We start from the raw sequence: 14,949 nt of genomic DNA, 5'->3' as shown, positions 1-14,949 counted from the left end.
AAATGTCAGCGGTAATGCATAGATAGTAATGCACTATATACATATTTCATAATATAAGTGATTTATATTAAAGTCACTATCTGGGAAGTTTGTTGCCAGGCATGCAAATTTGTGTTAGATGCTTAACTTAATTATCCTGAACAGGTCAACCTGCCAAACTCCTTTATGTGATGCACAACTCTGAGACACCTCTCAGCTGCCTTGCCCTATTTGAAGGTGGGCCATGCCTCACAGCAGACGGAAACTTTGATGTCCTCATGGTGAAACTTAAAAGTCACTTTCAGAATGCCAAGGGGCACAAGGTGGAGTGCCGGGGCTCCAGATATCGCTACTGTGACTTCCTAGTAAAGGTTGGCACTGTAACAATGAGCTCCAGCGCAAGGGGAATATCGGTAGAGGTGTGTATGTACATGGTCAAATAATAAACATGCATTGCACATTGTGGGTGGTGTAAAATTCTGTGGTGTAACTGTGTTTCCGTTTTCACAGCTGGAATACTGTCCTTGTGTGGTTCCAGGTGACTGCTGGAACCTAATGAAAGAGTTCATGCAAAGCTTCCTTGGTCCAAGTGTCCCCGAACTTCCATCTGTGTTTGCTACCAAACCCGAGGGCCTCTATGCACCATCAGACTGTGTTGACACCATGACTCAGTACCTGGAGTTGTTTAATAAACTTCGTAAACAACAGATGCCAGGAAGCATTGTGCGTTGAGGTCACAATGGCAACAGATAACTTTGCTCATAGTCATATTGCTTATTGGGTCAATGTGTTCTCCAAGTATTAATCACAGCTGATAAGACTTCTTGAAGAGTGAACACTGCAGTGCCTCCTAGATGAGCGGTGAGCCCTCTGCCCATACAGCATGTGGTGTGAGATGGAACAAAAAACGAAATCCTAATAGAATGGAAGTTCCTGACATGATGATGATTAAACTCATTAAAGAGTATATCAATGCTTAATCTTATCTTTGTTGGACTTCAAACATATTTGGGCGTTTTGTTATTTTGGGAGAGTGGGTCAGTAACATGAAAATTAAGTTTTTGTTTACAAAAAAAAACTTGTTTGAATAAGACAATGGCGAATAGCCTATTCATTGAATAATAAAAAGGAAAAAAAATACTCAATTCCCTTTTCTTATCACTTGGTGATCCTGTGTCGTAATTTCATTAACTGAACAACAAAACATTCCGTGGGGTTGTTGCTTTTTACTGAAACCCCAGCATGCGTGATTCGCCATTCCTCAATGACCGTGTGCTGCTGCATGGTTCCCACTTCCCAGTCCAATGAGAATGGTTGTGGGTCCGAGTGAGAGAGAGTTCGGTTGTTCAATCTGAGTGAGTGAGGACAGCAAGCAGTTCTCCTGTCCTGCTCAGCCTCAGTGGAGATGTTAAAGCTGGTAACGGTAGCTATGTTTTCTATCTCACATGTTCTACACTGTATGGCCGCCTATGATGCTCGGATCTTTGTGTAATTCCATTACCCAGCTTTCTTGCATTGAATGTCACGGAGTTTTGTTTTTTGTAATTTTTCTTGTTAGCCTAAACGGCGTAATTAGCCAGCTAGCTAAGCGACAACAGTGAGCTACTAACAACAGTGATGTTAACTTCGATTGTCCCCAGCTAGCGCTTTAGCATCATAGCTAGCATGCTGCTGTTCTTGTGGCAAGACTGATAACATGAACACCAACCTCTTTGCTGACATTCGGGCTATGTATTTTGGACAGTGCATTGCCATTAACACGCGCGTTAATGACACTACATTCCCTTAATGCAGCAAGAATGTGTGTTGTTGCAGCCGTTCTGTTAGCCACGTTAGCTAACTTAACGCTTTGCAGGTCTGCCTCGAAGCAGCAAAGTTGTTAAGTGTTCCTCGAGTGGCTGTTCTTTGTTCTGACTGAAAATGGTGATGGTGGGGGAGCATAGCGTAGCATGACCACTCAGACACACCACAATGGGACGGAAAGAGATGGAAAGGTTAAAACATAACGGTAATGTTGACATTAAACAATAGCGTCTAATAAGACGACACTTAACACTGGCTGCAACACGAATGGCACAGTGTTGTGCGCGAGTTAGCGTCAGATAAACAATGATAAACATGGGTGCACGTCTAAAATTAACTGCCTGTGGCATTTTAATCTAGACTTTAAAGTTGTGGATGTTGTAGAACATGTTTTGCAAACACAAGATCAAAGAGAGCACTGCAAGTGGTGCATTCTGTAACGTTTTAGACCTCCACGCTGTCCGTGCGTGCAAGGCCAGTCCAGTTTGAAAATGCACACACCGTGTGCTGGTCATTCGAACGTAACAACTTATTTGAATTATGTTTTCGTGGAAATGATTAGGCATACAACACGCATACGGCATACACAACACCTGTGGTATTGTGACAACCATCAAAAAAGTGACAACTTTTATAAACATCAATAGTCCACTCCATATAAGGAGTCTTGATTATGTCCCAATCGTCTTTTTGTCTCACTCTGGGATCAACAGTTCCTCTCACCGAAATGCCAACTTTAGTCACTAAACAAATAACCAGACTTTTGTTTTAGGCAAAATCTTTTTAATTGTAAACGAGTTACCTCTGAAATCCAGCAGCCTGTTCAACCTACCGTGGCGCTTCATAAGCATTGATTGTGTATAATGTATGAAGTTTTGTTCCATGCCATCACAAGAGTCCTCATTATTTAGCCAGCTTAGCACCATAGGAGGCAAGGTACAATCAAGCATTTTGTTTTCTTGTTTCACAAGCAGTACTTAGTTTTCAAATATATGAAATGTCCTCTGTTTAAAGTGTGTAGGCCTACATGACATGTACCTGTTTGTGGGTTTATGAAATCTTTTAAATTGTGTCAATATGATAATGACTATTGACCATTTCTGAATAGGCCTGTAAATAAGATTCACAAAAGCAAACTGTATCTTGGATAGAATTATAATACAGTCCTAATAAGAGTCTGGCAGGAACTGGGAAGTTGATGCAGAATTCCTGCTGTGTGCCATATGGTGGAGTAAGGATAATGCATAGGCCTATAGTCACCATTGAATGTTTTCACAACCTGAATCATTGATTAACAACCAGCAATTGGATATGAGAAATTGTGAGTGGGTGGAAAAAGGTTTGAGTTCTCAAATTGAGCTGCACCTTGAAACTTGCACACAAAACCAGCATCCCAATCAACTGATGATGTATGAAACTAAAGTGATGAGCAAATTACTTAATGTTAAATGTTCACTTATTTTCATCCCTTTCTCTTAGAATGATTCTGTGAATTCCTGTGGTGACTGTGGACATGGATGATCACATTGAAAACCGGGATTAAAAATATATTGTCTTAAATTTGATCAAGCGAAGAATTCATAGAGTAAGTACATCTTTACTAAACACTATGCGGAGGCTTTGTGGTCTGTTTGTCTTAGTGCTAAATCTAAAAAAAGTGTTTTTCCTCTTTTCTTCCAATACAACGTCCATTCATTCATTAGAATGAGTTGCTGTTTGGCTTTGGGACGTGTGTCCTATCACTGAGGCCACATGTTTATCTGGAGAGATGGATCGCTGTAAGCACGTGGGGCGCCTGCGTCTGGGCCACGACCACTCCATCCTCAATCCACAAAAATGGCGCTGCGTAGACTGCAGCACCACCGATTCTGTGTGGGCCTGCCTCAAGTGCTCCCATGTGGCCTGTGGCCGTTTCATGGAGGAGCACTCCCTGAAACACTTCCAGGAGTCCCACCACCCACTAGCTATGGAGGTGCGTGAGCTGGATGTCTTCTGTTTTGCCTGTGGAGACTATGTGCTGAATGACAATGCAGAGGGCGACCTCAAACTCCTCAGAGGGGCACTCTCTACCGTCCGCAGTCCAGGGAGACGCTCGCTGCGCTCGTCTGTTGGGGGAGACTGCACTCCCTGGGTCGGGGAGGGCGGGCCCCAGCCTGCCATGCAGATGGCCTTGCGGCACAGGAGGAGGGCACTTCTGGGGAAGATGCTTCAGCGGTGGGTGAGCAAACACCAGGACTTGCAGAACCAGCGTACACAGAAAACGGAGGAGGAGAAAGAAGAAGTCCGGCGTCAAAAGAAAGAGGTGAAGAAGAGACTCATGGAAGAGCTCAACAATGTCCCTCCCAGGAAGAGTGCCAGGCTCCTTATCCAGGGGCCTCGATTGACCACAATGCTCATTCCCTGCAAGTTTCGTGACCCTCCAGAACGGCTACCTCCTCTCAAGAAGCCACCCCTTCTCACACTGTCACGCAAGGCCTCACAGAATGGCAGGGCAGGTAGACTGAAGAGGTTTAGCCACGCAGCCACGCGCCGGAGACTTGCCCCAGGTGTCACTGGTTTGCGCAACTTGGGGAACACATGCTACATGAACTCTATATTACAGGTGCTGAGCCACCTGCAGAAATTCAGGGAGTGTTTCCTCACATTGGACGTGTGTGAGACAGAAGAGCTGCTGGCCAAGACCAATTGCTCCCAGGGAGTGAAGGGCGTGCCGGGGGGTGTAGTCAGTGGTGGTAGTGCAGCTCTGTCAGGTTGCCCACTTGGACGCGTGGGAAAGACCGGGTGTGTGGACATGCCCGAGGGCAGCAGAGAAAGTGCACCGCCCTCATTACATGCTGCAGAGCTGGTCCAGCCCCAAGAGCCCCGCACCTCTGCTCGCCAGCAGATGTCTCTGTGCCATGAGTTGCACACACTTTTCAGGGTCATGTGGTCAGGCCGGTGGTCTTTGGTGTCTCCTTTTGCCATGCTGCACTCTGTGTGGAACCTGATACCTGCCTTCCGTGGCTATGACCAGCAGGACGCGCAGGAGTTCCTTTGTGAGCTGCTGGACAAGGTGCAGCAGGAGCTGGAGTCCGAGGGCTCTAAACGCAGGATAGTCATCCCCATCACACAGCGGAAGCTTTCCAAGCAGGTGCTAAAGGTTCTCAACACCATCTTTCATGGACAACTACTCAGTCAGGTGAGCGTTAAATGTGTTGATTGATGATACTTTGTTGTCAGAGTGCACTGAAATCTGTTGTTCATCATCAGTAGCACCATTTGCAACAGGACGAAACGAAACACAAACATAACATTACCTCTCAAATACACAGTGAGGCCCCTCAATTTGTTTAACTTTGTTAAATCATGGAACTTATCGAGTCCTGTGTAATGGTAACAATTCATATTCAGTTTTCAGAACAAGGTTGGAATCAGAGACAGTATTGTCAAGCAAGAATTATCGTAGAGTGATTAATAGTATTATAATCTTCGAGCATGTATATAAACTAAAGTTATAAACTATAAAGATTGGTAAGCTAACATGTTGCGAGATGGAACCATCAGTACTGTATTATTTTGGACGGATGTGGTCACTGACTGATTTTCTCTTCCCATTTTGTAGGTAACATGTCTGTCCTGTAAGCACAAGTCTAATACAGTTGAGCCATTCTGGGATCTCTCATTGGAGTTTCCAGAGCGTTACCACAGCATGGAAAAAGGCTCAGGCTCCACTGCTTACCAGCGCAGCTGCACCCTTACTGAGATGCTGGCCAAGTTTACTGAGACAGAGGCCCTTGAAGGCAGCATCTATGCCTGCAATCACTGCAACAGTAAGTATGAATGAAGCTAAATTATATATTCTATATATCAGAATTGACCTATTTCATCCTTTAGTATTGACTTGGTTGCTGTTAGTTAGGAGGGTTTTCCAGATTTCTTGTAACTAATTTGAGTATTTGAGTTATGTTTGTCCACTTACATAAACGGCAAAATAACGATTCAAACAACCTACATCGACGATCTCCCTGTGATGACGTAATGACCTGTCTTAAATTAACAATGCACTATCAAGATAACAGCAGTGCCAACACATCTATTATTACTGAAATTTGTTATTTATCCAAATACATAACAGAAGGTATTACAATTAATAACTGATTTAAGGCTTGTATTCGGTTAAATGCAGCATTTGAGTGACAGTTCTCAAAGGTTCCCTTACATAGAAAACAAGCACTAAACTGGGGACAAACCAGTGTTTGCCTTATTCACACAGTAGCCATTTTTCTCTTACATCAAGGTTTTTTCCCACTCAAGTATATGTGTATGTAATTGTAAAATGGCCACTTATTGTTAAATATCAGGGTTTTTTTCCCCCCAATCACTTTCTGGTATGATTTCTTCTGTACAGTATTTATACAAGAACAACTTCTTCTCTGATTTACTCATCTACAGAATAATGACTCATTGTTTTCTAATGCCACAGGAAGAAGACGGAAATCTTCCCACAAACCCTTAGTTCTGTCAGAGGCGTGTAAGCAGCTTCTGATCTACCGTTTACCTCAGGTTCTACGGTTGCACCTCAAACGCTTCAGGCAAGCACCTCAACAAATTTTCTAGATTATCAAGCAATGGAAATATGCAATGGGTAACAGGATAGGTGGGCACCTCAATGTAAATTCTTTGTCTAAAATGTATAAAAAGAAATCGGGCTTTCGTGGAATGAGCAACACAGCTAAACGTGTGGGTAGCGCCTCCAAAAAGTTTGCCAAAATGGCAAGTTGTTGGTATTCACCTTTGCTTTGAGTTCCTTACTGGATTGGATGATTGCACTCTCCCACAGTAACAAGGGAAAAAAATACACACATTGACAAGTTTTACGCTTCATTAATTTTACACTCCGTGTTAAGGAACTCCATACGCAGCCACAACACTTGGTATGGTATGGGGCAGTATCTGTCGCACAGGCAAGACAGAACTTGAAGTTGTCATCATTGAAAGCAATCTCAATGCAGTGAGATATCGGGATGAGATTCTGGAGCCAGTGGCAATCCCATATCTTTAGATTCTGGGAACTAACACCATCCTCCAGGATGACAACGCTCGCCCCCCACAGAGTCAGGATCATCACAGAGTAGCCTACCTCCAGAATATGGGAATGGAGAGGATGGAATGGCCTGCCGTGAGTCCAGACCTCAACCCAATTGAACAATTGTGGGATCAGCTTGGCCATGCTGTACATGCTAGAGTGACCAACAAACCACGTTGGCTGACTTGCAGCAAAACCTGGTTGAGGAATGGGATGCCATCCCACAGCAAAATGTGGCTAGGTTGGTTGACCAGCATGGTGGCAAGCTTTTTGATCTTCCACCTGCTACTGAGTTCCCTAACACTGAGTGTAAAATTAATAAAGTGAAAAAATGGCCAATATGTGTGTTCTTGGAGGCGCTACCCACACGTTTAGCTGTGTTGCTCATTCCACGAACGCCTGATCCTTACAATCTATATCTTGTTGTAAAGGTGACTAATCAAGGATTACAATGATATCAAATGCATACATATTAAAGTGGATTTAAGGGCACTACAATGTTACATTGTTCAGAACTGTAGTTTGGCAGATGTACCTAGTGCCCACCTATTATCCTCTATGTCCTCAAAATAGAAATGGAGTTGGGTTATTTTTGTTTCTCAAAATGTGGTCCAGGAACCCTCAGGGTTCCTTGAGAGATTCCAAAAGCACCCGTACAGGTCAGTAACTCTGAGAGTTAGTTTAACCAAATGAACAGTTATGGTTCCGTTTGGTTCCATTTGTACGCTCTCATAGTTACGGGGTCCTTGTGCTTGGAATTGGAAAATGTTTGAGAACCAAGTAACATTAACCAGTCCCTGTCCTATTACAGATGGTCTGGGCGGAACCACAGGGAGAAGATTGGTGTCCACGTGGCCTTTGACCAGGTTCTGAACATCAAACCCTACTGCTGTACTGGCTCGGGCCACTCCGTCCACAGAGGGGGCTACACCTATGACTTGTCTGCTGTGGTTATGCATCATGGTAAAGGTTTTGGCTCAGGGCACTACACCGCATACTGCTACAATACAGAAGGAGGTGAGAAAGAAGCTACTTTTGTTGATGATTTGATTCTATTAACCATTTAAACCATCTATACTAACAAATTCTTAGTTGTTTGTTATTTCAAAGCACTGCACCTGGGTAAGTGCATGTGTGTTGTTGATTGTAAAGTTTGAGTTTAAATGCAGTGTTTTGAAAGCACTATATACTATTGGATATTCATAATGAATGTGTTAATACAGAAGAAAGTTGTGTAGTAAACTAAATCAATGTAAGATAAAGGAGTGAATTAAGAACAGGAAAAAAATATATATATTAGTATTGTACTACCAACTACGCTGTGTGTATAGTCTGACATGAGTAACACGTGACTATGTCCTCAGGTTTCTGGGTCCACTGTAATGACTCTGAGATGAACGTTTGCAGTGTGGAGGAAGTCTGCAACACTCAGGCCTATATTCTCTTCTATACCCAGAGGTCTGCCTAGGCCTCTATTTGTGGCGTCAACCATAACATCAGAACCTTGGGCTGCATTTAACGAAAGTATTCTTTGACTCTGTCAGAGATTATTTTATACAGTAATTCTGAAGAAAATCCAAAATACAATAATGATGAAGGTTGGCTATCTAAACATATGGAATTAAGGTCCAACTAGTAGTCTAGTTCATCACATTTGGATGGGAAAAGTAATGAGACTTAGATCAAGTATACATACCCATTGGTAGTGAGAAAAACATTTGTACTTTTTATATTACTGATATTTGAATTACACTGAGGAAAACATGCCATTTTAAAATTAAATCTTAATTTTCATAAATTACGATTTTGGCTTAGATTTGCTTGGAAGCACAAAACATGTGTTAAAGAACCTTCCTTAAATGAGGTCGCAGGTTTCTCAGCCAAGGCCTGTGGGATATTGATTTATTAGATGGTCTTTGGCCAGAAGACTGTGAAGGCCAACTTTTGTCTTGGCCTGTGTCACCGTGATGTGTATACAGGTTTTAAACAATCAGGCTCATATCTGTGGAGTCTGGAAATATCCAGATACTCTTTCTTAAGAGCACTGTAAGGCAATATTGATTCTGTAGTTTAGTATACTTCAGCCTCCAAAGCCATTCCAACAATGTTATGTCTAAATGAATGAGTGTATATTATGCTCAGTTGTATATTTTGATCCCAAAGTTCTACATTTAAACTAGCCTGTGTGCACATAACATAATTCAGTATTGTTGAATAGCTTCCTTGTGGATTAAACCAACCAATTACCATTTGTCTGACTTGTTAGATTTAGCTATAGCTATTAATATAGCTATTACTTGTGTAGGATCGTCATTATTCTTGGTCTTTATTACAGACTACACTCCAGAACCAATGTTGCCTTCTGTTGGATATGTTTAATCATTGTGAAATGTCAGCCAATGGCATTTTAGTATTCATCCCGTGTCATTTGTATTTCAACCTTTCCCTCTCCTCAATTGTACTGCTGTGACTGGATACTGTGTCTTAGTCTTGAGGCCTTGGTCTGTGTTACCATGATGAACAGGAATAGATTTGATGTAGACAATATACTGTATGTGTGTTTCCTTTTTTCATGAAAACAATGCGAAACGTTTTCAGTGTCAAACGGTTACCAGACGGAAAGCTGCACTTTTGAGGAGGGCTAACATTGCTGGCTGGTCCTATTAGTGATTGTCATTTATTAGCTCCTTTATCCTCGTTCAATGGCAGCTGCCCCCCCCCCCCCTATTCTCCTACACACACACAGGCACACTTAAAAAAAACACACACAAGTCTAGGCTCTGGTTGTACTAGCCACATCTCTGTTAATGCCGGGGGATCAAACGTGTGTCAAAGGAAAGACTGAAATATTGAAGAATGTGTTTTGGGAGACTGTGTACCCATTTGATTTGAGTTTAGCACCTGAAAGCAATATATTGTACGTCTTACATCTTGACAGGAAATATGATAAAATCAGGAAATCTTCAGCTTGTTATACAATGTTTTATTTTCTACTCTGCTGTTTCTATCAAGGTCTTTAGAATTTGCTAGGTAATCAAGACTCAAAATGTTGCTGTGTTTGATGAGTCAAATGCAAGATTCATGTGTGACCTGTATGTAAGTTGGAACAATCTAATGACGCTGAATGTCTTACTTTTTAGTGGTCAGGTTTGGCCTTACCACTGGCTCTGATCTCCATGAGTTTTGTCTTGTACTGTAAGAATACCCGTCATAAATGTAACGGTCCTATGGGTTTTGCCTGACAATACTGATTAAAAAGACAAAACAATTCAATGTTTCGTGTTCCTGTTTACACCTCTTTTAGGGCACTACAGTAGCTTCTCTGGGCAATGATATTAATGGCATTTTTTCCTTAATCTGTATCAAGCTAGTAGTAGCTAGGCTGAATGAAACTCAACATCATCTAATGACACTTTTTTTCTCCCATTACCGTAGGTTTTATTAGAATATGCAGTGGAGGGTGACGGGAAATGGAGGATATTGGGTAACAGTCAAACCCAGAGCACTGTGTACATGGTATATGTACAGCAAAACCCTGAGTGTTAATTTAACACAATTAAATTACAACTCAGGATTTTATTGTGTAGTATGCATAAGCTTCTACTGGACTCCAACATCTGTTAAATAACAGATGTTGTTACTAACCTAAATTGATCCTTAAAGCCTTACTGGATAATTTCCCTGCTGGTCACTATCATCATTGCAGGTGCCCATTGGTGTGTGAATGGGGTGAATGTAATGCACAATCTATGTAAAGTGCTTTTCTTGGTACTAAAAGTACATTTAACAAAAAGTTACATTTCAACCTTCATCTTATACTTACGTCTTCTTTCTCTGTTATGGTGGCTGAATGGTTGACTTTGATTGGAATGAGGACCAGAAAGATATTTGTTTATACCAAGTGTGCAGATGCAAATCTTATTGCTAAAGTAAAGTATCAAATAACAGATGCACACAATTTACATGTAACTCAAACTGTTATTTCAAGATCTTGGCGTCTAAATGCAGCATCATTCCTTTAATTATAACCATTTCCAGTCAAATGCCTGGCCACTTGCCCATATGCTATAGGTGGGATGAACCACAAAATTAGGCTACAGATTCAGAACAGAACAGAACATATGGAATTTAAGTTCTGTCTAATATAATAAATCATTTATTAATAAAACAGTTGTAATGAACTTTGAAAACGGTATATAAACATGGAGACAATGATTTGACATTCCAGTGTAGGTACTGGAAATTGGATGCTAACATATTTGCAGTGCTAAACTAGTGACTGAAATAGCATTGAGCAGTTTGTAGCTAACAAATTCTTACCTTATATATATTTCACTTTTGAAATTTGTTTCTTTTACCACAGATAAAAAGACAAAAAATAATTACTTCAACACCAGAACAGAGATGTAGATAAGGATGAAAGTGAACTGAGATACATGTTTGTTTTGCATGTCTGACAACAGAGTGGCATGTAGAAAGAAGAGCAAAGCATAGTTTGCAATGAAATGTTAAGTCATGCAAGCTGAATGCATCTCAATGCACATTTTACAACATGCACGAGCACATGGGCTACTCAACATTCATATTTAGAGGGGGAAAAGCCTTTGTTCCCTTATGCGCTCCAAGGACTATACTATATCTTCAACATGAAGGTTACAGAAAACATGAATATTAGTCATAAAGTTTCTGTTTCAGTCCTTGTAATGTGTGTATTATTAGTAAAAACAACTTTTTCCTGCATGACCCTCAAATTTGGCAATGGCAATAAATTATCAACAATGACAGATTATACATGAGAAACTCAGAAAAGATGATTGTTGCTCAGATGAACAGGCAGAAACTCGTTACATTGCTTGTCGTACATCCCAGAACGGGTATCTGGCAGCTCTTATTAGCACTGTCACACCATCTTAACCATCAATGGGAAACGTTTGCTCTGGCTCTCATTCTATTTCTGTCATTAAGTCTATAGTGATTGTGTATTGTGGAGCATGTTAGCCTGTCGTTTTCTGCTCTGCGTGCTTTAGTCTCTCGGGCCTAGGGTTCCCTTAGTTGTGAGATGCTCAGCTGGGCAACAGCCACAACTCCAAGAAGTCCCAGTTCTTCCATAGGACAAACAGCAGCAGGGTCAGGAGAACGGTGGCACCTACACGCGCCCGAGTCTTCATGAGAGGGGTTATGAAATTGGCGAGAGTGGAGACAAAAACCAGCAGCACAGCCATGAGTGCCAAGATGATATTTATGAGTTTTCCCAGCAGAGCTCTGGCATTGGCGTTCTCCACACCCTCCAGCTGCACCACCTGCTGCTGTTGCTGCTGCAGTTCTAACTTGGTGATACGGGTAAGACATGATTCCACAGCCTCCTGCATGGGCACATCCAGCACAGAGTGACAATATTAGCATATTTTCTCATAGCGATTATCTATTACTTTTTTTGATTAATCAAGTAATTGGAGATATACATCTTGTACATAGGCTATTTTAACACATGTCTTCAACCTTTTCGACTAATGATTTCCCCCCCAAAATATTGATTGATTATTAATCAATTATAATAATAACCAGAAAATACTGTTCCTGAAGAAACTGTGTGGGCTGGAGTAGCTCGCTACTTGATGATGATGTATTGACTCACATGACCTCACAGCCTAGTAGCCAATTAAAATAGGCAGGAATAAAGGGTGGAAATAACAATAGTGGGCTCACTACTCAAGCCCACAATAATACAAATTATAATAATAATAACTGGAATATGTGACCAGACATACAACCTGTCTTGTTTTACCTGAATATCTCTGGCCCTTTCATAAGACTGATAGGCGACTTTCTCCTCCATGCTGGCCAGCTCCTGTTTCAAGTTAGTCATCTCATTCTGGTGCAGTTCTGTTAAGTCATTCAGCTGCTCTTCAAGTCGCTCATACCTGAATATGCAAAACAAAAACAAGAAAACTTTTAAGAATGATAACAAAAAAAGAAAGAAATACATGTAAAACATCTTGGTGATTACAGCACTACATTATTTGGCAATATTAAAAGTAATGGCCCAAACTTCTGAAATGTGGACTTGTTGCAGTTTCATGCAGTTTCCAGGGTTTGGGCATCTCTACCTACCTATATCTCTCCTCTTGCAGGCACTGGGTCATGTAGGAGTAGTCACTCTGGAGCTGACCCTTCATATCCTCGATGGCATCCTCCATGTGCACCTGACTGGCTTTGATATCCTGCAAGCTCTCCAGAAGAACATCCCAGGAGCTGTGATGGTGGTGGTGGTGATGCCCATCCAGTCTGGGACTCCCCATCGTCGGCCCTAGCCCTGACATGCCCCCTCCTCCCCCTGCCCCACCAGAATTACTGCCGGCCGCCGAGCCGGAAGTGGCACTAGAACACTCGTCGTCACTACCGTACTTTGGGCTTGAGACTAATGTGGCGCTGCCGCTCAGTGCACGGGGTGTGGGTGTGTCCTCAGAGTGTCCTACAACCCCGTCCTCGAATGTGTCCTTCAGGTGTGCAATGTTATCTGCACTACCAAATTTGTTGCGGATAAGACTGGCGAATTCCCTCGGCTTAGACGCCACAGCTGAGCCTGTGTGACTGAGGGCAGACACACCACCTTTGACCCCATCTACCACTCCGCCACCAAAGCTACTTATTCCAGCACGCCGTGCAGCATCCTTTATTCCCTGCTGCATGCCCCGGAGGACATCCTTTGGCTGTCTGGCTGGTCCATTCTGAAGAGTAAGAAGGAATGTACAGAGGAGTAGGAAATTACAAAGTCAATCACAAAGCAGTGATTAGGGGGTTTAACCCAACATGGATTGTTCGACGTTAAAAGCATCAAAGGTTTTATTTATATTTTTTACAGTTATCAAAGCGTTGGAAACTTGTTGGAACATTTTTGGGTCATTATTTGGATACTACAATGGAGAGAGACGAGGAGTTGAGAATCTAACCGAACCCACAACTCACTGTCAGCATTAGAGCCCACTTGGCCAAATGTGACAAATGTGTAGTGACGATAGATGAATTGTATAGCATGTTTTGTGTAAATTGGACTGTTTTGTGTAAAAAAATACTCAGCATAGGAGACAAATGTGTGAAAAGTCATGTAGGCCTACAGCATAAATAGTAAATACAATAAAAATGTATACCCCTATAAATGGTGATTGGTGTTGAATGATATGCAGGATCTATATCATATTAGAGAAGACAAAGTAGTTTAACTTTCACAAACACACACACACACACACACACACACACACACACACACACACACACACACACACACACACACACACACACACACACAAGCCATCACATACATACCTGTTCTATCTCTTTCAACTTTTTATGATAGTGCTCTAGCTTCTTGTGCAAGTGGGCAATGCTCTGTGCTGATTTTTGGTTCTTCTTCTCAAACACTTGTTTGATCCTTGAGGCCTGTTGCTTGTCTGCGTTGTGGGCTAACTTGAGGTACTCTGCAACATTGTCATCACGGGCCTCCTGCTCCACTCGAATTTGCTCTGTGATCTTTAGGATCTTCTGCTGAAGGTGATCCAGAGCAACTCGTTGCCTCCGCTGGGGCTCAACGACCCCTGACCCCTCGCCCCCCCCTGCCACAACCCCGGCTGCTGCCCCTCCTCCGTCAACACTGATGTTACTGTCGGAGCCTCCGTGGCTGGTGGTAGGGGCCGGGGGCAGGCCTAGAGTGGTCACCTCACTCTTATCCAGCTGAGGGGTGAGAGAGGAGAGAATGGTAATGGACATGATTGATATGAGAGTGAGACCCTTACAGCCAGGTACATTCTCACACACATTATTTGACAGTCTACAAGTCTCATTTCAGACTGTCACAAATAAATCTGTTGGCATATTAGCTGATCAGGTGAAAATTTCACTGCGCATCCAAGGCCTGGTAATTTAGCCTAAATACAAGATGCATACAATGCGGCATCAATGTATTATGATGCATTGGCTAGATAGAGCTGGGAGACAAAAATATTCACAGATCCCACAATGTTATATGTTTCCATGAGGATAATTAGGTTGACAATATCTGTAAAATGTCCATGGACATTCACTCATAATAGTGTGTTGTGTGGTAA

General features: G+C 42.2%; 2 protein-coding genes across 3 annotated transcripts; one reads left to right on the top strand and one right to left on the bottom strand.

The window, feature by feature from the left end:
* Window positions 1–725: 725 nt before the first annotated feature.
* usp49 (ubiquitin specific peptidase 49) lies at window positions 726–10,100 on the top strand. 2 transcript variants are annotated; one of them, XM_083771813.1, is made up of 7 exons: window positions 726–1,396; window positions 3,262–3,367; window positions 3,486–4,960; window positions 5,384–5,591; window positions 6,245–6,353; window positions 7,659–7,864; window positions 8,212–10,100. In XM_083771813.1, the coding sequence occupies exons 3-7, from the start codon at window positions 3,551–3,553 to the stop codon at window positions 8,313–8,315; spliced, it is 2,037 nt and encodes a 678-aa protein (XP_083627939.1). In that variant the 5' UTR covers window positions 726–1,396; window positions 3,262–3,367; window positions 3,486–3,550; the 3' UTR covers window positions 8,316–10,100. The 2 variants fall into 2 exon arrangements, with proteins under 2 accessions (XP_083627939.1, XP_083627938.1); XM_083771812.1 differs by having other exon boundaries at window positions 726–1,402.
* A 1,810-nt stretch (window positions 10,101–11,910) lies between these two features.
* On the bottom strand, window positions 11,911–14,611 carry tmcc2 (transmembrane and coiled-coil domain family 2; the record flags this gene model as incomplete). Its single annotated transcript, XM_083772200.1, has 4 exons — window positions 11,911–12,210; window positions 12,633–12,768; window positions 12,959–13,575; window positions 14,171–14,611. The coding sequence occupies 4 exons, from the start codon at window positions 14,609–14,611 to the stop codon at window positions 11,911–11,913; spliced, it is 1,494 nt and encodes a 497-aa protein (XP_083628326.1).
* Window positions 14,612–14,949: the final 338 nt, after the last annotated feature.

This window comes from Protomyctophum parallelum (genome assembly GCF_964188405.1).
Source record: "Protomyctophum parallelum genome assembly, chromosome: 8".
Classification (NCBI taxonomy): domain Eukaryota; kingdom Metazoa; phylum Chordata; class Actinopteri; order Myctophiformes; family Myctophidae; genus Protomyctophum; species Protomyctophum parallelum.
This window is presented reverse-complemented; position numbering and strand designations above follow the sequence as displayed.

What these genes read in the sequence shown, in the direction of transcription:
- usp49 (XM_083771813.1), top strand. Translation starts at nt 3,551, where the DNA reads ATGGATCGCTGTAAGCACGTGGGGCGCCTGCGTCTGGGCCACGACCAC. An exon ending in TGCCTGCAATCACTGCAACA is followed by an intron (nt 5,592 to 6,244) that starts GTAAGTATGAAT and finishes CTAATGCCACAG; the next exon opens with GAAGAAGACGGAAATCTTCC. An exon ending in CTGCTACAATACAGAAGGAG is followed by an intron (nt 7,865 to 8,211) that starts GTGAGAAAGAAG and finishes CTATGTCCTCAG; the next exon opens with GTTTCTGGGTCCACTGTAAT.